Source organism: Esox lucius, chromosome 20, assembly GCF_011004845.1.
Source record: "Esox lucius isolate fEsoLuc1 chromosome 20, fEsoLuc1.pri, whole genome shotgun sequence".
NCBI lineage: Eukaryota > Metazoa > Chordata > Actinopteri > Esociformes > Esocidae > Esox > Esox lucius.
This window is the reverse complement of record NC_047588.1, coordinates 2,458,160-2,482,474: the sequence shown is the minus strand read 5'-3', so window position 1 is coordinate 2,482,474 and position 24,315 is coordinate 2,458,160. Positions and strand designations below refer to the sequence as shown.

At 42.1% G+C, this 24,315-nt stretch overlaps 1 protein-coding gene across 3 annotated transcripts in view; it reads right to left on the bottom strand.

Annotated features, from left to right (window-relative positions):
- The window catches only part of lyplal1 (lysophospholipase like 1), a 44,522-nt gene extending 24,503 nt beyond the window's left edge, over positions 1–20,019 (bottom strand). The window contains exons 1-5 of one of the 3 annotated variants that reach the window (XM_010868824.4): positions 19,866–20,002; positions 19,324–19,423; positions 18,601–18,770; positions 1,999–2,114; positions 621–1,497 (exon numbers count right to left, since the gene is read on the bottom strand). In XM_010868824.4, coding sequence (XP_010867126.1) covers positions 1,264–1,497; positions 1,999–2,114; positions 18,601–18,770; positions 19,324–19,423; positions 19,866–19,959 — 714 coding nt within the window. In that variant the 5' untranslated portion in view covers positions 19,960–20,002 and the 3' untranslated portion in view covers positions 621–1,263. Of the gene's footprint in view, positions 1–620; positions 1,498–1,998; positions 2,115–18,600; positions 18,771–19,049; positions 19,136–19,323; positions 19,424–19,865 lie in introns of those variants that run through there. The other 2 variants (XM_034289051.1, XM_029115890.2) reach the window with 2 other exon arrangements.
- Between the last annotated feature and the right edge of the window lie 4,296 nt (positions 20,020–24,315).

Below are 24,315 nucleotides of genomic sequence, written 5' to 3'. Positions count from 1 at the left end.
AATGCAGCAGCTCCGTGCTTGTTTTCATCAGTTTTTTCATGACATCAGTAATCAACTAACTATATTAATTATTATAGTCTGTGTTCTACTATCAGTTATAAACATGTCTTTATGATGTTCTTGCCTTGATCTATTTTTCTCAGCGAACGTACATAGACGTTTATCAGAGAACTGAGCTGGAGGACCGGGTATGTTGTAGAAAACCGCTGCCAAACATTCGAATGAACGATACAATTGAACAAGTCACTAGAAAGAATGACTTGTGAGTACTGAGTCACTAAAAAGATTTGTTCAAGACGAATGAATAATTTGCGAACTGCACATCACTATCAAATAAACAGTTCATTAGCTAACCACTATGCAATCAGTCAAGCACTCACTCAATAAGAGACATTTGCTCTTCTTGGCCGGCTCTGCTGACGCGGTCTGGCAAAAAGCTGATCCAAACATGAATCTTGCATCAGGATAACGATCCACAACATATACAACTGAATGGCTCAGAAAGAAAACAATATTTTTCATTGAGACATCAATCCTATCGAAATGATATGGAGGGACTTGAAGCGGGCCATGCATGCAAAAAAAACACTAATATAACACAGCTGAAGCAATACGGTAAAGAAGAGTGGGCAAATATTCATTCAAGTAGATGCAAGAGAAACAGTTACAAGAAACAGCTACATTAAATAATTTCATGAAGAGAGCAGTATTAGTTATTAAACTGGAGATATACTTTTTCTGCACTATGAAATTGCATTTCTGATGATTTCTTGGCATAAATGGTTTCAATGTTTTTTTGTGAGATTTGGTAAATTTGTCCAAAAAAGACAACTTTCCAGGGACTGTACTTTTTCACAGTACTGTACAATATGTTATGTTTTGTACGGAGCCACACATCTGTTGAGTACTGTAAGCAAGCACAATTTAAGGAAAGAAACTGTTTACAATGAATAAAAAATAATACATTGTGCCCAACAGAAGTTAAAATTTTTTAAGTAAAATAATTAGTAACAGTGTTCAGCACAGGTTGTTAGAAAGTGTACCACAGCGCACTGAATCTGGCAATATAATTTTCACACCACCAGTGACACTGATGGCTCAGTTATGTACATTTTACAAAAATATTTTCCTGCTTTGTTCCAGGCAATATGGGCAATGTGCAAAGGTCAGTACAGTCCAGTTTGACTTGGCTCAGATCAGTACTGTGAGTATTAAAAGAGTAATAATTGGTGTGGGGCTGGCTGTTCAAGAGGCACTAGTGTCTCAGCTATTTGGGGGCAGCTTAGTAAGAATCCAGGAGTGCAGTAGCTCCATCTCTGGCCGGGAAAGCTGGTGCTGGAGGCCTGAGAATGAGTGGAAGGAAGCCGTCATCCCAGCCTTCTTCAGCAGGGCCACAGTACCTTCACCCCACATATGGGATACCAGCTCGTCTCTGGTTCCGTGACACTGAAACAGTTCTGGGAGGGGGCTACCAGCCGCTGCTCTCTTCTCCACTGCCTAGCAGGGGGCAGAAGACTTTGTCAGACACTCCAATGTTGCCTACTGGTAGTTTATTACACATACTCCATGTCTCTGAGTTCTGACACCTGATGAATGCAAAAAACTGGCACAGTATAATTTTATTAGGACTGTATTGCCCTTTGCAATTATCTGGAGTCGACTACACTATGACGTGGTGCAATACAGCAACACTCCTCTAGTAATGTGTCCTTTAAAGCAGTGGTTCCCAACCAGGGGTACTAGGACCTTTGGGGGTACTTGGCCTTTCCACAGGGGGTACTTGGAAACACTCATGACACCATAGACTTACCAGTGAAATGAACATGAGGGGGTACTTCAGGGGTACTCCAAGCAGTGCAAATTCTTTTTGGGGGTACAGTAACTGAAAAAGGTTGGGAGCCACTGCTTTAAAGGACTGTTAAGTAGATGGTAGATGTAATAAATGAATCTGATCTGGATAGTTTGATAATCATTGTACCCAGGGAAAGATTGACTTACTGGGTACACTGCAGAGTCTTTGTTAAGGAAGCTGGACAGTGCAAAGACTCCTGCTACATCAGGTTGGTAGCGGCATGCTAGGTGGAGGGCCATTGCACCACCCATAGAGAAGCCCCCTACAGAACAGGAAACAAGTCAGAACAAAACACATTAATGTACTGGGTCCATTAGCACTTGGAAGTTTTTCATTGAATTGTTGACCCAAAAACTATTAAGAAATCAAACATGTCAATCATGGTTCTCAAAATTGTATACATCATTAAGGGGGTTTTGAACCGCTCTTAGTCTGACCCGTCGCCTAAGACCTGTTTGCCTTGGGAGACCCTACCAGGGGCATATAGCCCCAGACAACATAGCTCCTAGGGTCACTCGGATACTCAAACCCCTCCACCACGTTAAGGTGGCAGTTGAGTACCGTGACGTCGCCCGGTATGACGCAGCTGGGGCCCCACCCTGGAGCCAGGCCCGGGGTTGGGGCTCGTATGCGAGCGCCTGGTGGCCGGGCCTTCCCCCATAGGGCCCGGCCTGGCTCAGCCCGAACGGGCGACGTGGGGCCGCCTTCCCGTGGGCTCACCACCCACAGGAGGGATCATAAGGGGCCGGTGCGAAGAGGATCGGGCGGCAGTCGAAGGCAGGGGCCTAGACAACCCGATCTCTGGACACGGAAACTGGCTCTAGGGACGTGGAATGTCACCTCGCTGGCGGGGAAGGAGCCTGAGTTAGTGCGTGAGGTTGAGAGGTTCCGATTAGAGGTAGTCGGGATCACCTCAACGCACGGCTTGGGCTCTGGAACCACACTCCTTGAGAGAGGATGGACTCTTCACCATTCTGGAGTTGCCCATGGTGAGAGGCGGCGGGCTGGTGTGGGTTTGCTTATAGCTCCCCAGCTCTGCCGCCATGTGTTGGAGTTTACCCCGGTGAACGAGAGGGTCGTTTCCCTGCGCCTACGAGTCGGGGATAGGTCTCTCACTGTTGTTTGTGCCTACGGGCCGAACGGCAGTGCAGAGTACCCGACCTTCTTGGACTACTTCGAGGATCTCCTCAATCCCGCTGTCACGTCTTCCATTGAGGAAGCAGAGGATGAGGGCTCAGAGGTGGACTCGTCCATCACCCGGGCTGAAGTCACTGAGGTGGTCAAGAAACTCCTCTGTGGCAAGGCACCGGGGGTGGATGAGATCCGCCCTGAGTACCTCAAGTCTCTGGATGTTGTGGGGCTGTCTTGGTTGACACGCCTGTGCAACATCGCGTGGCGGTCGGGGACCGAAGGGCGCTTCGGGAATATGGGGTCCTGGGTCCTTTGCTAAGGGCTGTCAGGTCCCTGTACAACCGAAGCAGGAGCTTGGTCCGCATTGCCGGCAGTAAGTCAGACTTGTTCCCAGTGCATGTTGGACTCCGGCAGGGCTGCCCTTTGTCACCGGTTCTGTTCGTAATTTTTATGGACAGAATTTCTAGGTGCAGCCAGGGGCCGGAGGGTGTCAGGTTTGGGGACCACACAATTTCGTCTCTGCTCTTTGCGGATGATGTTGTCGTGTTGGCCCCTTCTAACCAGGACCTTCAGCATGCACTGGGACGGTTTGCAGCCGAGTGTGAAGCGGTGGGGATGAAAATCAGTACCTCCAAATCCAAGGCTATGGTCCTCAGATGGAAAAGGGTGGCTTGCCCACTTCAGGTTGGTGGAGAGTGCCTGCCTCAAGTGGAGGAGTTTAAGTATTTAGGGGTCTTGTTCACGAGTGAGGGAAGGATGGAACGGGAGATTGACAGACGGATTGGTGCAGCTTCTGCAGTAATGCAGTCGATGTATCGGTCTGTCGTGGTGAAGAAAGAGCTGAGCCGCAAGGCGAAGCTCTCGATTTACCAGTCAATCTACGTTCCTACTCTCACCTATGGTCATGAGCTTTGGGTCATGACCGAAAGGACAAGATCCCGGATACAGGCGGCTGAAATGAGCTTTCTCCGCAGGGTGGCCGGGCGATCCCTTAGAGATAGGGTGAGAAGCTCGGTCACCCGGGAGGAGCTCAGAGTAGAGCCGCTGCTCCTCCACATCGAGAGGGGTCAGCTGAGGTGGCTTGGGCATCTGTTTCGGATGCCTCCGGAACACCTTCCTGTCTTCCGGTCCCGTCCCACCGGGAGGAGACCCCGGGGAAGACCTAGGACACGCTGGAGGGACTATGTCTCCCGGCTGGCCTGGGAACGCCTCGTGTCCCCCCGGAAGAGCTAGAGGAAGTGTCTGGGGAGAGGGAAGTCTGGGCATCCCTGCTTAGACTGCTGCCCCCGCGATCCGGCCCCGGATAAGCGGAAGAAGATGGATGGATGGATGGACATGTCAATCATAAGTAGACAAGGATAAAATGTTTCCCTAGCAGATCATTTGCCTCATGCAACACTAAACCTGCAATACTTCAGCTTTACATACCCTCAGATTTTGAGACGTTATTATATAAAGTAGTGGTACCGATATATATTTTTTTCAGGGCTAATATCGATACTGATTATTAGGGATCAAGGAGACCAATGACTAATATTTGGGGCCAATATTAATTTGTGATAAAAATGAAAATAGCACAAAGACCTAACCTCATAAAATGCATTTAAACACATTTAATTAAATACTAGAAAACTGAATATTTAAACATTTGCCCTACATTTGCCCTATTAAATGGTCAGGGAAAATCACTTTCGCTAGTAGGCTACACCAAAACATTAATTCATCCACTGCATATTTGCCGGGTGTCAGTATAGCCTCATGTCTATCCTGAACAAATCCTGTTTTGCCACTGACTGTTTTATCAGATATATGGCCATGCGTGAATGACATTGATATTGTTAAACTGACTAATGTTTCTTACTAAGTTTACCCCCACCACAAATAGCGTCTATGTATGCCGTTTGCCACTGGCCGTTTTAACAGCATATTAGCCAGTAATAAGCTTTACTGGTATATGCCAGTTAAATTCAAGTGTTCAGACTGGTCACACCTGTGGTAATTTCTGCACACCGAGTATATTCAGGTTTGGGATAATCAAACAAAAGCTAAATATATTTTCCTCTCAATAGCTTTAAATATTGAAATTCCTGGTTTTGTTACCACCTGAAAACTTAGGTAGAGGCCATAAATCATCCCCCATTGTTGATGACAGAACAAGCTTAACGTCAATAGAACCACAGACGTGGTCAAAATATGCATGAAAGTTGTGATTTTGGTTTTGGCTGACCGCCACTATATTTGGAATGAAAAATAATCAAAGTTGGTGAAATTCCATAAACTTTAGGAGGTTAATCAGGACATTATGTACATTTTTGGTACTGTTGAAAATGCTACTTTGGGAGCTGCTTAGCTATGTAAGACACATTTGCCGATCGGTTATATGGTTTCTAATTTCCTCACACAAGCGACCCTGTTGCGCATTTGTTGTTTTTGATTTTGTTTGTGGATGTTGTTTTTATCATTTTGTTTTTGCGGAATATTCAGTTTGCGACTCCTTATTGAATGAATTTATCCGAATTTATCACTACTATATATATTTTTTTTTCATACCCGTCCTGTGTTCTGCTTTCATTCATGGTGTCATTTTCCGCTGACTTTATGATGTAAAAGCAGGGGGGACCGTATATGATTAATTATGATGGAAAAGAGCTAAACAGAGTTCAAAGCGAAACAAATTGGTACTTAGAGTTACATGAACAATTAGATTTTTCCTGGTTTGTATAGTTATGACAGAAAATTGGCATATTTTATAGCCCTTAGTTTCTAGTCAAAGTGTTTGTTTAATTAGTTTTTGGGGAAATTGTTTGTTTGATGTAAAATCTAACATGGTCATGGTTGAGTAGAATACATCTTACCGTTTTGATTTGTTTTAGCAAAGTAAGAACACATTTGTTGAAATGAATAATGACTATGAGAATGTGACTGTTCAGTTTGTTTGTTTGACATTTGATTAGAAGTAATAATGTCAATCCCATGCACTATTGAATAAGTGGGTAAAAAGGCGCAGGGAGCACATTTTTGTTATTCCTTACATGGGTACTAAGTTTTGCTGTATTTTAACTGAAACTGAGAAAATAATTCTGCATCAATTTCTGTTCTAGAAAACTAAGTTGAGAAGATTTTGGTCCAAAATGTAAAGACACAGACTCCAAAAGGCCACCCCTCTAGTGCAATACTTACTCACACAAACACCAGAGTGGGAGGTTGTGTAAATTGGGTTTTAGACTCATTTGAACTCTTTAGAAAAGAAACAGATTTACTGGTGACATATCAAAATTGTTATTCTAATTCGCCTATACTGAATACTTTGTGTTCATTATTCTGGTTATTACCATCAGTCAGCTCTCAAACATAAAATATGTTGAAAGCCAAAATGACACACTGGGTTAGGACTTTCATTAAAGTAGAGATCTTTAAGAGAAAAAGTTTACTATTACTTTGGGAGTTTATCTAGTACAGACAAGAGTTGAAGAGTACAAAAATATAGGAATTGTATCTGGATTCTTTATTTCCTTGTGTAAAAGTGTAACATGTTTATAGATCAAGATTGGGTCACTCACTTAATCAAGACCCTTACACCCTGTTTAAGGACAAGGTCTGGGGAAACAGGGCATAAGAGTGTTTGTGTGTGTGTGGGGGAGAGGGGGGGTCTTGATTTATGACAGGATTACAGAGTGTCTTTGATGTGCTAGTATAAATAAGAGGAGGCTTGGAGAAATTAAAATCTTGTAGAGAAATTAGGTTAAACAACTGTAATGTTGCGGTGTGACCGTTTTTGATGTGCAATAAGGTATTTAATCATTTGTGTAAAAAAAGTGAATTTGGTTGCGGTTCTTAAACAAAACAATCAGATGTAATTATAGATCAACTAATATCTGGTTAGATGAACTGAGAATTGTTTATGAACTACTTTTTGAGAGTGATACTTCAGTGTAAGCAAACTATGTTGACTGATGATGAGTAATTAGAACAGTAATAGGAAATTGTGTCCTTCTGTTCTTGTAGCTTTTGATTGTTTGTTGGTCATTAAACCAACTATAGAAATCTTTATTTTTCTAAACTGACAGGACAGAAGCACCAGAATTGTTGATGTTTTAACCATTCTGTTACTGTTCAATCTGTTCTAATCTACTTAGGCAAAAGAAGCAGAAAGACATTTTATATACAGGTATACAAGTTTGTTAAGTGTTTGGTAAGACTGTTCTAATGCATTAACAAGAAGCAACAATCTAAGGTAATGGACATATTTCTGATTGTTTACTGTGCAGTTGCAAGTAATCTTCTCAAGGAGAATTCACTGAGACTGAGTTTGGCTTAAAGGACAATTGTGAGGTGGGCTAAGATAAGATGGATCCCGCACACACACACACACTGACTGTCCCACCACTGCAAGAGGATTCTACTCCCCAGGGTGCAGCGCGTCTCCAGTAATGCCTGGTTCCTGACAGCTGGACTAAATCTAGTTCTGATGATTCTGTCACGAGATGAAGGCAGGACGCGAAAGACCAAGACCAGGGCTTTGGTGTTTAAAAGTATGGTTCATTGAAGTCACTGAGGGCAAAAGTTAGTTTTTTAGGGCTAGTAACCATCACTTCCGACCCGGCCTGCAGCTATAGAGCCTTTGGATAAAACTGGTCATCTTGGCATTCACAAAGGAGAGCACAAAGATTCTGCTGACTGGCAGATAAAGCAGCTAAAATGGAGACAACTAGAACTGTGTCATCGTAACCTGCATTTGACCTACTGAAGGACAACACCTTGGAATATAGATCAGACTTTTACGTTCTGTTACATCGGTCTGACGTTTGGAGGAGCACAACATTTGTGATGACTTTGGAAGTACATCTTATTGAAACAACGAGAGGACTTTTCAGTTAATCAAGCAAGTGGCATATGAAGACCTTGTACCAGTAACAAATTGAAGGGTGTACTCAGTGACTGGTGTTTACACATCCATGTGTCAATGCTACTTAGCCCACACTGTCAGTATATAAGTCAACTGGAATTACTTCCTTTGACCAGTTTTTTTTTTTAACATAAAAGCTTTTGCTGTACTGTGTTATTGTCCTGTGTAATGAAAACATGTGATTTAAAAAAAAAAAAGTTATAAGAGGCAATGTTCCCGACTCACGCCAACAAGGGTTGCTTCGGTAGCAAGAGGATGGATTGTTTTGAAAATTCTTGAACTAATGTACATTTGAGAAATGTCTGCTTTTCTTTTACCTGGTATGTAACTCTGATCTTTGTTTGTGACATGTCTGAATAATATCAGTGGATCATTAAGAACTCTGACAATCTTTTAATCTGCCTAAAAGGGTATCTGTCCTCTGTTCTTCAGGACTGTTGGTTGTGCTGTAACTGTGGGAAAAGAAGAATGGGGTATTGAGGTAAATGTTAACCTTTTATCATGGGGCTAGATGCAGATCAATGAGTTTTAGGACACGATAGAGGAAGGCACACAACATGGGGCAGGAAGGATAAGAAACAAATGTCTTTATAGAATGAATAAGTAGTATCTTACCACACCCCTCTTAACTGTAATAAATACTGACTGTTCATGTATTTTCCTCAGAGATTCCTCACAGGTTTATTCTGTACGCTTTTGACGCGTCTCTCGATTTGCTAATAAACTGCTTATTATGCCAAGAGAATTTTGCCGCTGTACTTAATTCCATTTAGAGTTCCTATCGATGGAATTACCATCACAGAAGCATTCTGCCAAAGGATGATTATTTGCATTTGACACAACCATCTCAACTCCGTCCATACAGTTAGGCTAATGTGATTATGTTATTCTGCTTGCTTGGCATCTCAGAAAATTGTGTCCATTGGTTATCATTGGCTGTTCAAGTCACTGACTTTAAGCTAAGAGTGTAGGTGTATAATCACAGTTTATTTAATTTGCGTTTTGGAAATCTATCACTGGTTGCCCTAATAATCACAGGTTATGTTAGCGCGGGTAAACATATTTGTGTGAGGGCGTTCACGATTACAAATGTGCGTTTGTGTGCCTGGGGTTTCTGCAATGTTTTGTGGTGGTTGTGGAGCAAAGCATCTTACTACTGTACATTCAGTGTATGCGTGAACAGCTACCGATATCTTGATTTTTATATACAACAAGGTTAATACCCTTTTCGAGCAATTGCAATTATTTTTCAAAAATGTTTTGAAGCAATTAAAACATGAATAAAACAAATAGAATAGGCTAACACATCCTTAGATTTTGGGTTATGTTCAGATAAAGATTCTGCTTGACAATCAAGCGTCAACATATGACCTCCCCTGTTGCTAGACACTTTAAACAAGATAAAACACTCTACTGCTGAACTACACTGAGTCGGCGAAAGGGAAGCCATTTGGATATATAAATTCAATTCTAAAAGGCCACACTGTCTAAATGAATAAGTAGACTTAACTTCCCCATAGGCCATATGAAACTCTTAAACAAGAACAATGTCTATATTATATCTTACATATCAACTATGAGTAAGCCTCACAATTCTCTGCCTGATGTATGTACTGTAGGAGAGTGGAAACCGAGGGGAAGTCAGTCATGAACGGTTCAAGCCTTTAATGCCCTTGATTGTAAACAAACAATAATGTGGATGCACTCGTTCCGCTAGGTGGGGCTTGGCCCTTCCCATCCCTGGAAAATCCCTTTGGGTCTTGGAATGGGGGCCTTGCCCAGCCTGAGTCTTGGCCAGGTGGAGAACAAAGTCAAAAGCAAAACTTGCAGCTCATCAGCCCTAACAATAAATGCTGAAATGAAAGCATGTACACTCAACTCAAGTTGAATTGTATCCCTTCATGTAATTGAAACAAACAAATAATGACATTTTGGGCTCAAAGATAAGGGGGAGTCATACACTATTTTTTTTAAAACAATTTCTCAAACAAAAAACAATTTTGAGTAGTATGATTTCCCCCCCCAAAAGTACTGGAACCCAAATGTTGTTGCCCAGCAACAACAAAGAATTGGTTGCAGGACCATGGCAGTCTCAGAAATCCAATTGAAAACCCGTGGTCGGAATTGAAGAAGGCAGTCCACAACCTCAAACCAAAGACTATCAAGGATCTTGAAATGTGCTGCATTGAGAAGTGGTCCAAGATCCCTCCAAAAGTGTGCGCAAGCCTTGTTAGACTAACAAGTAGAGGCTCAGGGTGATTATCCACTCCGGGGAAGGCTTCACAAAATATTGATTGATGAGGTGCCAATAAGTAAGAGAACGGTTTTTCAGAAAAATACCATGTATGTGAGAAATTGGGTAGAAATAAAAATATACAGCTCCCGCTTATGTTTGTGCCCAAAATATGACTCATCGTTTTTGGTTGTTTCTTTTTTACATTCACTATTTCGTGAGTTGACTGTAAATTGAAGAATACCGTAAAGCCAGAATATTTGTGTGTGCTATCCTTATGCGTTGAAAATGTATATAAATCTGAAAACTAGGTAGGCTCTAATGCAGTGTTTCTGAAATCTGGATCCAATGCCTGCCAGTCAGTGGCATAGCCTTCAATGATTGCACTGACGTTTCATTTACAGAACCCGGAGTTACACAAATATCCGCCAATGTTGGCGGTTGGCACATTGAGCACTTTCTATTTTAATCTAATTTGACTGTAGATATCGAAAGGTTTGAGCTATTAACTATTATGAGATGTTAAAAGTATGCCTGTGGAACATGTATAGTCTTATGTTTCCCTGTATGATGCTCACAAGCTGTCTAGGACACATTAAAAGAGACTGGAGCTAAATGGCAATTTAAAGCAATTCATGTCTTCTTACTTACAGTCAATTATTATCTTCCCTGATGTTTTCATGAACTTCCCATACCATCCTGAGACATCGTGTATCATTCACATTTCAATTTGGTTTACCAAATTTTTAGGTATATAGGTGTTTATTAACATTTGGCATTCATCATTGTTTTTATTAGGTCCAATGAGTCCTAAATACTCTGCTCAAAAAGATTAAGGGAACACGTAACCATCGCAGTATAACACCAAGTCAACTAAACATCAGGGATATCAGTCTATCCATTTAGGAAGCATAAGCAATTTTTAATCAATGTGACCTGTTTTGGTGCATATTAAAGTGACGACATGTGCACTGGAGGCAACAGCAAGACAACCCCAAAAAAGAGAATGGTTTTGCCGGTGGTGGCGACAGGCAATTGCTCTCTCCTTACCCTTCCTGACTGATTCTTCTCCAGTTTAGCGTTTTGCTAGAGTCCTTGTTACTACGGGTAGCATGAGGCGGTACCTGCAGCCCATACAGGTTGCACAGGTAGTCCATCCCCTCCAGGATGGCATATCCATATGTCCCGTTGCAAGAAGGTTTGCTGTGTCTCACATTACAGTCTCAAGAGCATGGAGTAGATACCAGGAGACAGGCCGTTACACGAGGAGAGCTGGACAGGGCCGTAGAAGGGCATCAACACAGCAGCAGGACCGTTATCTGCACATTTGTGCGAGGAGGAACAGGAGTAGCACTGCCAGAACCCTACAAAAAAGATTTTTGGTTTCAGTCCAGCCCTCAGTCAGTTGGTGACTTTGGTTTCCATTGACTGTTGTTACGTTGTTTTGTTCTCAACGAATTACACAATGTACAGTAAAGATTTTGATCTTTAATATATTTCCTTAATTGAGACCCGATGTGTGATTTAAGTGTTCCTTCAAAAAAATTGGAGCAGTGTATATATAGTTTAGAAATTTGTCTGCATCCATCAGCTAGCTTTTTTTTCTAGATAGCTGTCCCAGCTAAACAGACAATAACCTAGACCTGGAGGCTGTTTTTATGGTAGATCATTGTTTGCATTCATCAGCTATTTTGCTTTTTTCTGGTCAGCAGTGCTCTTTAATCATAACATATGTACCTGTGACAAATTACAAATAATTGTGTAATCACTGCCTTAAAAACAATTGTCTTTACTGAAATGCAAAGACCAAAATGGAATTCCATACAATACAACAGGGAGTTTAACTTGGAATGAGACCTGCAGCACCATGACGACAACAAAATCATACTGAAATGCCATTGGTTGCTCATCGAGACGTAAGCGACAGTAAAGGTCAAAGTTGAAAATATTTTTACTTTGAGTTTAATGTTGCACTTACGGTTGAGATGCTCTTAGGTTGGCGCTGTTGCTAAGCTAGGTGTAGTTTCATCCAATATTGAGTTTTGGTTTAGTTTTGGTTGAATTTACTTTTTTTAACATCTGAAAGGGGTAAACACTTTTTTAGGTCACTGTATAAGTAGAAATTGTTTAAAAAGCATACATTTCAGGGTTTTTGGTTTTCAGGGGAAGGTGGAGATCAGCAAAGGCATGTTCTTAAAGCTTTGTTGAAGGGTGCTCCATTCACAGTTCACTGAGGGGTCAGTGTAATAGAGAGGTTCCCAAACTAGGGGTCGCCTGATATGAAAATGGGGACAGGGGAGAATCCACCAGATCTCCCGACCCTCCTAAGCCTGGTTTGCTGCTGCAAAATGACTAGTTTTCTCAGAGCACCATGCAAGGATAGCTCAGAGCCTAGTACATCAAGTGAAGCCGAGGCAACGGACAAGCACAAAATCAGAAAGCCTTCTTGAAAATACGACGAAACCTACCTTAAATTTGGCTTTACCAGAATCATTAAAAACAACGAAGAAAGGCCAAAATGCCTATTGTGTGGAAATGTCCTCTCACATGAGAACATGATGCCCAACAAGCTTAAATGGCACCTTGACACCACATGCAAGGAGCATGCCGAGAAACCCAAGGTTCAAAAGAAAACAAGATGGCCTAAATAAGCGACAGGTATAATTCAAAAAGGCCATGACTGTCTCTGAAAGAGCCCATCATTTGAGGTTAGCTTTCATATTGCAGAGTCAAAGAAACCACATACTACTGCAGAGATCTTGATATTACCAGACACAATTGATATGGTAAAAACAAGAGACCCAGATACTCGCAGCAATACCTTTGTCAGATAACACTGTTAAACAAAGTATTGATGCTATTGCTAGCAAGAGGAAACACTTATTAAACAACTCAACAACACCCCGACTCTCCAAACGGATGTTAGCTGTGAGGGCCGGGATGCCCGTGCATTGACTTTTGTTCACTACATGTCACTGGATGCCATTCACAAGGACATGTTGTTCTCACAATTCCCAAACATGAGACTGCACAGGGTCTCACAACGAGGCTCAGTGGTTATTGAGGGGGAGGGTGTTAGAAAGATTTTTAAAATTAAGATAGGAACTGTTGTCATTCTCAATGGATGCATTTAAGACAGACTGTGTTGACTCGCTGTATGACAAGAACAAAATGTATCCTTGCCTATGTAAAAGAGATATTTGGGAAACTGAACGAACTGAACATAAGCTTGCAAGGGAAAAACAAAACATAATACAAAGGAGTGTCTGAATCAGTGGATTCAGGGGAAAGATTGGTTATTTGAGAGTGTCTTTCGACTTGGCTATGCAAGTGTCTAACAGACAAAAGCAGCAGTGTTTGTCCCACACAAGTGATGACTGCTCACATCCAACACTTGGAAGAGCCCTTTTGGACCTAGTTCCCATATTTGGACATGACATTTATGGAAATGCAAAATCCATTTGGCTGTGATCCTGGTTCAATTGAAATGACTGCAAGTGAAATTGAACAGCTGATGGAGCTGTCATGTGACCGAATGCTATTAAAACTCCTCTGAGCATTAACACTCATGGTACCCTTCAATAGCTCATCTCTTTGTGAAGCTGGATTAAGTGCTCGTCTGTATTAAACGCAAATATCAATCTAGTCTGGGTGTGAGAGCAGAGATGAGGTGCACACTATCGACCACGCCCCCTGACTTTGAGAAACTATGATGCCACATGCATCAAATGCACCCATCTCATTAGTGTTGGTGAGAGACAATCAGAAATTGATTCATACAAATTTGCAAGTGTGTGACGTTGAAATAAAAATACAATACAATAATAAATACTGTGCAAATGGTTTATAATTGACTCTCATTGCCCCAAATAAGTTAAGGTTGGCTGTTGTTTATATCATTTTTCTTCCCATGGTTAGGATCGTAAGAATATTTGGATATCGAAATGGGGGTCGTGGGCCAAAAAGGTTTGGGAACCCCTGGTGTAAAACAAGATAATGTAATTGGAATAAAGGTGGATGAGGGAGTGACCAGCGCATGGGCAACGCCTTTAATGTAAACAGTGGTTATTCATAAGGTTATTCATTCTTTTTATTTAAATTTTTTTTATTCAAGTGTTCAAAAACTAACCACCATTTGGATATCTGGACATTCATCTTTATAGAGTATGGAATACTTAAATGTCCATTTTAATGGAAATGTATTTTCTGATGTCAGCATACAAAACAAAAACCTTTATTCAATATTCCATGCAGTATGGAAAAATGTGCTCCCCATTCACTCATTTACCTTTTTTCATAATCAAAGTCATTGCTGTGTACAGTCAGACTGTGTATTTCACACACACACACACACACACACACACACACACACACACACACACACACACACACACACACACACACACACACACACACACACACACACACACACACACACACACACTACTGTTATTGGATCTGTGTGACTCATTTGGATTTAGTTCTCTGTCTTATCTTTGCCCTAGTCATGACTTTGTTTCTCCATGACCCCCCTGAATGTCTTATGTGCCCCCCCAATCATTTGCTTGATGTATAACCTCTCTTCTCTTTGTATTCTCACCCCCACCCCCTTCATACCCACACTCACTCTTGGACTCAGTGTTCTGAACTCCCTCTGTCACGATATAAAATGAAGAATGCAAGTTATCAGGTTTCTTTATCCTTTTATATGCTGCCAATTATGAACTGAAAAGTATTTCTGGAGGGATTTCTCGGGTTCTGCAAAGCCTTTTTCCCAAATATTTTGGTTATCAGATTCGAGTATAAATAACAATGACATTAAAACCGCTCAGATTAAGTGCCGTAAACATTATGGTAGAACGTAGGTAAGTGTTCCCACAGGAAATTTGTGGGGGGCCATTGCAGTTTTATGGCTCTGTAACAGAACAAATGATTGCCATTCCTGAAAGGGGAAACCGATGGGAACGGTGGGAAAAGGGTTAACCTACAAGCCCTGAAATATATAAATATACAGAAATAGTTGTGAGGAGAGAAAAAAAAGAGCTGAGCATTTGTGTGAAAGGCCCAGTGTGGAAGGCCAGAAAAGCCCCTGAACTCGGCTCCAGAGAAAGTGATTCAAAAAACACATGTTCCTGGGAGACTGCAGAAATATTATCTTCCTAAATCATAACATTTTGTCATTAACTATAAATACTCATTGGAGTCACTCGGCATGCCGGAGAAACGGAGTGGTCTGTACCCTGAGTCCACTTTCAGGGCTAACGGACTGACAAGCGCCAGAACTTTCCATGGAAAACGTTTTTCAAGAAAAAGGCAGCCGCCGCAAGTTTTGTGTTTGTTTTTCACTCTTCGAGAAAAGCAGGGATCCGTGGGGAAATAGCAGAGGAGCCATCACACACACACTCTCATGACTTAACACATATAGGCTCACGCGAACGCACAACACTGTACCTAACTGCATAGCAGTGGCAAATTGAATAAGGTTGAAATGGGAATTAATGGACATAAGAGTTTGTTCATGTGAATTGGAGAATATACCAGTAAGTCAGTCTCAAATCTGATGAAATAAAGGAACAACCCAAGAGACTTATTTTTGATTTGTGACACAAATTAAAGTGTGTGAACTCCCCCCATCATTTGCCCCATCTGACAGAATAATGGGTACTTGCACACTTTCCCAGATGCTCCCTGTGTGCCTAGATATGCCCAGATGTCCCCAGATGTGTGAGATTAAAGATGGGCTTGTGAACGGGTGCTGACTGAAGAGTCCATTTCCATCAACATAGCATTTTCCACTTCGGACAGCTTCAGCTGCCAGAATGTCTTAAGCTACCATTACTCATGCGGAAATTAATACAATTATTATTATGTATGGTACTTTATGTTACCCAATATGCACTGTGTAAAAATAATAAAAAGTAAAAAAAGTCAAATTTTCCAGAAAAATTCACCAGCATTTTGGATACAGCTAGAATACTTGAATGCACATACTTAATGAACCATTCAAAGGGCTTTCCCAGAAGTGTAGTTGGTGCGTAATAACTGGTAAACACAAGAAAGGTGTGATGGGTCTGAACTCCACAAGAAGCCTCAAACTTTTTTATGCCACGGACCAGCAAATTATGGGCTTTGTTAAAACAAGTCATTTCTTCTACACTAACAACATAATTAGTTGTTTTAACAAACCCAAACTATGGTAAATCAAGCAAATTCGCTTTCTAGTATATCAATATTAATAAAATAGATTACATTAAATGATGGCAGTTGCTTATAATTGTTTTCATAATAGTTACATCATCTGTGTCCTTTTCATTTGTCAAATAGTGTTATTAATTTAAAGACACAAAGTGATCCATACTCATGGACCCAAACTTGCCTTGCCCTATGTACTCTTGTTCTGCTGCAAGTGATCAGGGCAAAGAGTAAGGTATTCGTTCAGAAAAATAAATTATCTAGGTACAGTGCTCCTTCCTATGTGGTGCCCCTACCTAGCAGAGATGGGGTTGCTGCCCGCTGATCGTGTATAGGACCCTTTAGACTCAAAAACTGGTGACTGCAGCCAAACATTTCCTGTAACTATTGATCAGTCTCTCACAGCGTGGGAATTTCATCCCACTCTTTGCAGAACTGCTTTAGCTCAGTGACATTTTTATTTTATTTAAATGTTTTGTTCATCAACCATTCTGATGTAGTCTTGCATGCTTGATTCTGATCACCGTTTTGTGGCATGACCCAGATATTTGAGCTTCAGCTCACAGACAGATGGCCTGACATTCTCTTGCAGAATTCTCTGATACAAAGCAGAATTTATGGTTCCTTCAATGATGACAAGCTCTCCAGAAGTTCTGATCCAGCAAAGCATCCCAAAACCATGACACAGCCACCACAATACTTGACTTTTTGTATGAGGTTCTTAATGTGGAATACAGAGTTTTCAACAGACATATCGAGGCCCACGTCACCCACAAAATTCCAGTTTTTACAACAGCAGTTGTCACAAAGTGCGTTTACAAAACACCCAGCCTGAAACCCCAAGGAGCACACAACAACAACCCTCTCTGACTGTTTTTTCCAGAGGTGTTCAAGAATTTATTTTGATAGTGGTATGATGTGGACTTGGAACCTGTGTGCTCACAACTTTAATCTGAAGGGCCAATTCAGTCAGATTTACAGTGAGTGACTGAGTGACAGACTGACTCTTGTTAAATAGTGTAGTGGTCAGAGACGCAGACTTGCAAACAATAGGTCCTGCGTTCCAATCTCGTCACAGTCAAAACAAATTATGCATTAGGATTCATTTTTTTGTGGATAGACAAAAACTTTGCTATCTACAAGCTTCAGTAGCTATGCTATAGTAAACCTAAACTAAAAGTGTTTACGTTTATATTGCAACTATTGCTGGTGTATATTACTTTTTGGGGTAATATAGGCTATATCACAACCTATTGTGAAGTAAAAGCATAGAGGTTTCCACGATTCTCTTGTTTTTTGACTTGAAAAAAAAAGTCAGTTATCGTCACCTATATTAATAGTTATTGTGTCAATGTAATTCACGAATGAAAGAAAACCGTGCGTTGTTGTGCTATGAAATGAAATAGCTTTGGCAGTTCATCCTCAGTCTTGCTAGCAATTGTTCAATTCTCATGACTATTCCAAGTAGTAAGTTAGTAGATACTAGTAAGCCTGTTATTGGCTCATAAGCTGTTAAAACAGCCAGTGGCAAAAGTCATACGGTTCATAGATGCTATTTGTGGTGGAGGTAAACTTAATAAGAAACGTTAGTCAGTTTAACACAATGCTTAATGATGTCTAGCGAAATATTTAAACTTGGTGCAAGGTTAATGCGTGACAATATTATCTAAAGTCGAGATACCTACACAGAATAAATGTATAGCTCAAATCCAGTGAGGGCAACAACAATTATCACTTAATTGCGTTCCAACTGAACTAGGCTTGCCTGGTTCCTTTTCTGGTTTCAATCATTATAATGTATTTTGTGATGTCCGATTTGCAATAATGCACTTCACTCGTTGTAACAATACATTCTGAAGATTGTTGCAGGACAAACAAAGTTCATGGCAGATATCTATCTGAGACGTTCTGCATCTTATCAAACTGTTCACTTAAACTGGACATTTTTGCTGACACACCCACCAGAACAACCATTATTGAGCTTGCATGCCACAAAGAGTCACCAGAGCGCATTAAGACAACGCAGCCCTCTGCTAGACCTCAGGCCACTGTTGATATGCCTTGAGCAGTATTTAAATACTTGACCAAAATGACAGCTATATTCAGTGGTAGTTACTAAGTCACTGTGCTACTCAAGAGGCCCCAAAATATCAAAAACAAAATCAGTTCCATGGACAATTGCACACTGTCTGGTGCTTCATTTTGCATCATTCTGATTATTGTAGAAAATATACTGTATTGTTGTTACCAGAAGAAAGATAAAATAATTGAATGTGGGGTCAGTACCTATGATTATCCGGTTTTTCGGTACTCCTGCCCTGATCTCCTCCTCAATAACCTTTCCGATTGAGGCGGCCATGATGTCTATAGACTCCAAGTTCTCAGGACAGTCCTGTGATATCTTGTAGCGGTCGAACCACACATTCGATAGAGCCCCCCGCATGGGGGTGTACGGCCTGTGGATAGAACAAGATTTAAAGACCGGTTAGGAAACGGGGGGAAAATACCATATGAGGTACATGGAAGAATGAGAATGCAAACCCACTTTCTATACATGGATTATTCATCTTAGCCCGGTTGTGTGAATATTTTATTTCAATTGCAGTCCAGGGCCAGTACTCAGGAAGCATCTGGTGTCACTGGATCAGGCATACACTGCCCAAATAATAGCATTCTGATCTCAGATCCACATTCCAATTTGAGATACTTTACAAACACTGGATCAGGTGTTCCACCTGTCTGGGTTGATTGAGTTACTGTCGATGATTGTTGAATGATTGCGTCTCTGTGTATTAACAGGTTTTAGCAACTTGACTGGAAGCTGTGTATTGCAATACATAACATTTAAGTAATTTACCAGACACTATTATCCAGAACAACATACAGTTAGTGTACATTTTCACTAAATTTTTCTTGTATTGGCCCCCCATGGGAAATTAAGCCAGAACCCTGGAATTGTAAATACTTTGCTTTACCAACACTGGATCCATAACATACACACGCTTTTACCTGGCTGGGGCAGTAGGATAGACCACTCTGATGTGTGGGAAAACCATGTCTGGCACCAAAACATCTTTGATCCATGCTCTCACTCCATGCCCAGTGTCTCCTACACAGCAGAAGATAATTGTTATCAACTCTGGACTGACCCATGATTAGAACATGGATGGGAATCACATCCCTTTCCCATTTTGGCCAAACAAAATGACTGTCCTTCAAAAGATACCAACCGTGATGGTATTCATTTTATTGCTATGCATTTCATACTTCACGACACGCAAAATCCAGGTAGACACACACACGCACCTTGTTATATTGGTCATTGTGGTTTTTTTAAGTACAATATTTCCTAATGTGGACAAGTATGGTTATTCGTCATGTCTAAAGATAAGTATAAGCTAGCATCGCATTTGAATATGAGCTCCCTAAGTTAAAGCACAGGTTAGGCTGCCGGAAACCTACAACTGCTATGCTAAGTACGAGGCACGTTTAGGGTAGGTACTGTGGAAATAATGTCTGAAACCTTGGAGAGAATTGTAAAATGTAACCACCTGAACCATGTAAGAAGATGACAGATGCAGATTGTTTCCCGGTTGGAGAGACAACGCACTTTTGAAGAAGCTTGCTGCTGGGTGGAACCGCCATGACTACTGGCTCTATCGCGCGAGACCACAGACAGAGCGAGTTCTGTGATTGGATAACCAACGGTGCACTGATGATGAAAGCATAAGCTCTTCAGGAAATGTGGTTCGACTTGTATGGAATTGCCGTGTCTCGATTACACAAAGATCAGCGCACCTGCTTCCTATTTCCCAAATTCCAAAAAGGTATTGATTACCTTTTTTTCTGGCTACGATGGCTATAGATGCTAAGGTGTGAAGAAAAAAAATCACTAAACAAACGAAAATGTATTTTTGGTATTTATTAATGATCAGCCATAACATTCTGACCACTGATAAGTGAAGTGAATAACACTAATAATCTTATCATGCAGGGGCGACTGGTCATTAGGGGCAGGTGGGGCACACCCCCACCTGTTGTCAACAGAAACAACTGCAACAAAAGTATGTTATTTTTATTTCTCGAAGATTGCTTCCTATCATTTATTATCTATGAATATAGCATCATCCTAAATTGCACTGGTATGTATCATATATTTTGAAATGGTTTGTGCCCCACCAATGTTTTAAATATAAAAATGCCACTGTTATCATGGCACTTTTCAGTGGGTGGGATATATTAGGCAGCAAGTGAACATTCTGTCCTTAAAGTTGATGTGTTAGAAGCAGGAAAAATGGGCAAGCGTAGGGATCTGAGTGACAAGGGCCAAAATGTGATAGATGGTCCTGATAGAAAAGTGTTAGAATACACAGTGCATCACAGCTTTTTACATATGGTTCTCCGTTGCCGCAGATCATTTAGGGTGCCCATGCTGACCCTTATCCACTGCCGAAAGTGCCTATAATGGGCACATGAGCATCAGAACTGGACCATGGAGCAATGGAAGAAAGTGTGATCTGATGAATCATGTTTCCTTTTAAATCACGTGGATGCCCGGGTGTGTGCATCACTTATCTGGAGAACACATGACACAAGGATGCACTATGGGAAGGAAGCAAGACGGCCGAGGCAGTGAGATGCTTTGGGCAATGCTCTGCTGGGAAACCTTGGGTCCTGACATTCTTGTGTATGTTACTTTGACACATACCACCTACCTAAGCATTGTTGAATACCACGTACACACTTTCATGGCAACGCTATTCCCTCATGGCATTGGCCTCATTCAGCAGGATAATGCGCCCTGCCACAAACCAAAAATGGTTCAGGAATGGTTTGAGGAACATAACGATGAGTTCAAGCTATTGACTTGGCTTTCAAATTCCCCAGATCTCAATCCAATCAAGCATCTGTGGGATGTGCTAAACAAATAAATCCAATCCATGGAGGCCCCATCTTGCAACTTACAGGACTTAAAGGATCTGCTGCTAACTTCTTGGTGCCAGATACCAGAGCACACCATCAGAGGTCTAGTGGACCTGTTTTGGCGGCAAAAGGGGGACCTACACAATATTAGGTAGATGGTCATAATGTTTTGGCTGATCGGTGTATTTCTTACATTTAAAATATAACACATGCACCCACTCATATCCCCTGATTATTTCATAAATTTTAGGCCAACAAACAGGGGCGGGATTGTTCATTTTGTGGCCCCCATCAAAGTTCAGTTTAGGGGCCCCCACCTCATTACCATTTTAGCATAACCACAAACCAGTATACGCCCAAATCTTATGTAATAACAAACACTTCAGTGGGATACAGAAGTGTTTGCTAGTAAGTTACAATAGGTGAGGGAAAGACATTTTCTTTCCTTCTGGTACCGCTTGCTAACTATAAAACCTATGCACTTTGTGGGAAATCAAAAATCCTTAATTTGTATTTTGGCTACTCTTCAATCTGTTGGCATTTGTCATGGTTGGTAAGCTTGTCTGGACAAAGTGCAGTGCCATCCAAGAGAATGACAGTTCCACTCACCATCGGTTCATCCATGCATTGTTAATGGAAAGATTCAGGCAAGATTTCTTCAGCTTCTGAGCTAGCCGCCATTACATTAGCCGTTAACACAACGACGTTAGGATGAAACAGTCAGAGGTTACGAAGCAGAACATAGCATCAGCGTGTAAACTAGCTAGAAAGATGTGTCGGCATCGAGTAATTGTCTATGGCCCCCTCCCAGCTAGGGGTGGTGACGAGCTCTACAGCAGACTTGCGCAACTCAATCGCTGGCTGAAAACGGAGTTCTGCCCGTCGCAGGAGGTAGAGTTTGTAGATAACTGGCTTTCTTTTTGGGACTCTCCCAGAAATAGGGCCAGGCCTGATCTGCTGAGGAGCGACGGACTCCATCCTAGCTGGAGTGGTGCTCTTCTTTTATCTAGGAACATTGACAGGAGTCTCACTCCTATAGCCTTAACATGAGATAGGGTGCAGGTCAGGCCGCAGGCTGTTAGCCAGCCTGCTAGCATAGTGGAGTCTGTCGATAGCATAGCCAGAGTAGTTAGTACAGCTTTACCTATTGCCACTGTGACTCGTTCCAGGCTGAGAAAAGTTAAACAAGGTAGTGCTAACAAAAATAACCTTAGGAAGACAAAGCCTTCCTCTGCCTCGGTCACAAATAAAAATGACTGTATCACCTCGCATCTCAAAATGGGACTCCTAAATGTTAGATCCCTTGCTCCAAAGGCAGTTGCCGTAAATTAATTAATCTCTGATCATAAACTAGATGTTATTCCATCCATCCATCTTCCACTTATCCGGGGCTGGGTCGCGGGGGCAGCAGTCTAAGCAGGGATGCCCAGACTTCCCTCTCCCCAGACACTTCCTCCAGCTCTTCCGGGGGGACACTGAGGCGTTCCCAGGCCAGCCGGGAGACATAGTCCCTCCAGCGTGTCCTAGGTCTTCCCCGGGGTCTCCTCCCGGTGGGACGGGACCGGAACACCTTCCCAGGAAGGCGTTCCGGAGGCATCTGAAACAGATGCCAAAGCCACCTCAACTGACCCCTCTCGATGTGGAGGAGCAGCGGCTCTACTCTGAGCTCCTCCCGGGTGACAGAGCTTCTCACATCTCTAAGGGATCGCCCTTGCGGCTCAGCTCTTTCTTCACCACGACAGACCGATACATCGACCGCATTACTGCAGAAGCTGCACCGATCCGTCTGTCAATCTCCCGTTCCATCCTTCCCTCACTCATGAACAAGACCCCTAGATACTTAAACTCCTCCACTTGAGGCAGGCACTCTCCACCAACCTGAAGTGGGCAAGCCACCCTTTTCCGACTGAGGACCATGGCCATGGATTTGGAGGTACTGATTTTCATCCCCACCGCTTCACACTCAGCTGCAAACCGTCCCACTGCATGCTGAAGGTCCTGGTTTGAAGGGGCCAACACGACAACATTGGTTTATGTGAAATGTGGCTAAGGCCTAATGATTCACTGCCTTAAATGAGGCCTCTCCTCCTGGTTATACTAGTGATCATATCCCTCGTGCATCCCGAAAAGGGGGGGGTGTCGCTAATATTTATGACAGTAAATATAAATTTACTCTCAAACATATAACTGAGTTTCATTCTTTTGAAGTTTTACAAATGAATGCTTATTTCTCCAACCTGATTGAGGTTAACAAAAACAATCAAACATTTCTCTTTGATACAGTTGCAAAGTTAACAAAAAAGCAAAGCTTAACAAGTGAAGTGGGTCTTCACTTTAGTTGTAATGAATACATGAACTACTTTGATGAAAAGATCATCACCATTAGAAAACAAATAACTGACTCCTCCTTAAATAGTTATGGTCCTCAAAATCTCAGTTGTCCTAAAAATGTCCTGAACCTCCCTGACCAGGTGTCAATGGGGACACTTGACATTTTTGATACCATATCGCTCGACACATTTACAAAATTTGTAATGAGTTCTAAACCCACAAACTCTCAGCTAGACCCGATTCCAACAAAATTAATTAAGGAGCTATTTCCTGTGCTAGGTTTTGACACTATTGATCACTCCCTTCTCTTAGAGAGACTGGAAACCCATATTGGGCTACTGTCACGGCTTCGGGGTTTGGACAAGGAGGAGCAGGAGAAGGCGTGGTGGAAGGATCTTTTTAATGGTATCCTCACGAACCAATGCAAAATAAGTATAAACAGGTGACGAAGCGTCGTACAGCTCTTAGTAGGTAGAGACAATCACACACAAAGACAGGGGGAGCAGAGGGAACATATATACCGGGGGAAACAGCGATGATGAGGAACAGGTGCACTAAACGAGACACAGGTGAAATGTATGATGAGACGGTGGTGTCAGAAGGCCGGTGACGTCGACCGCTGGGGCCCGCCCACTGCAGGGGGAGGTGAACCAGCAGAGGTCGCAGTTGTCACAGTACCCCCCCCCTGACGCGCGGCCCCAGCCGCGCGACGACGCCGGCCTCGGGGCCGACCCGGGGGGCGCGGAG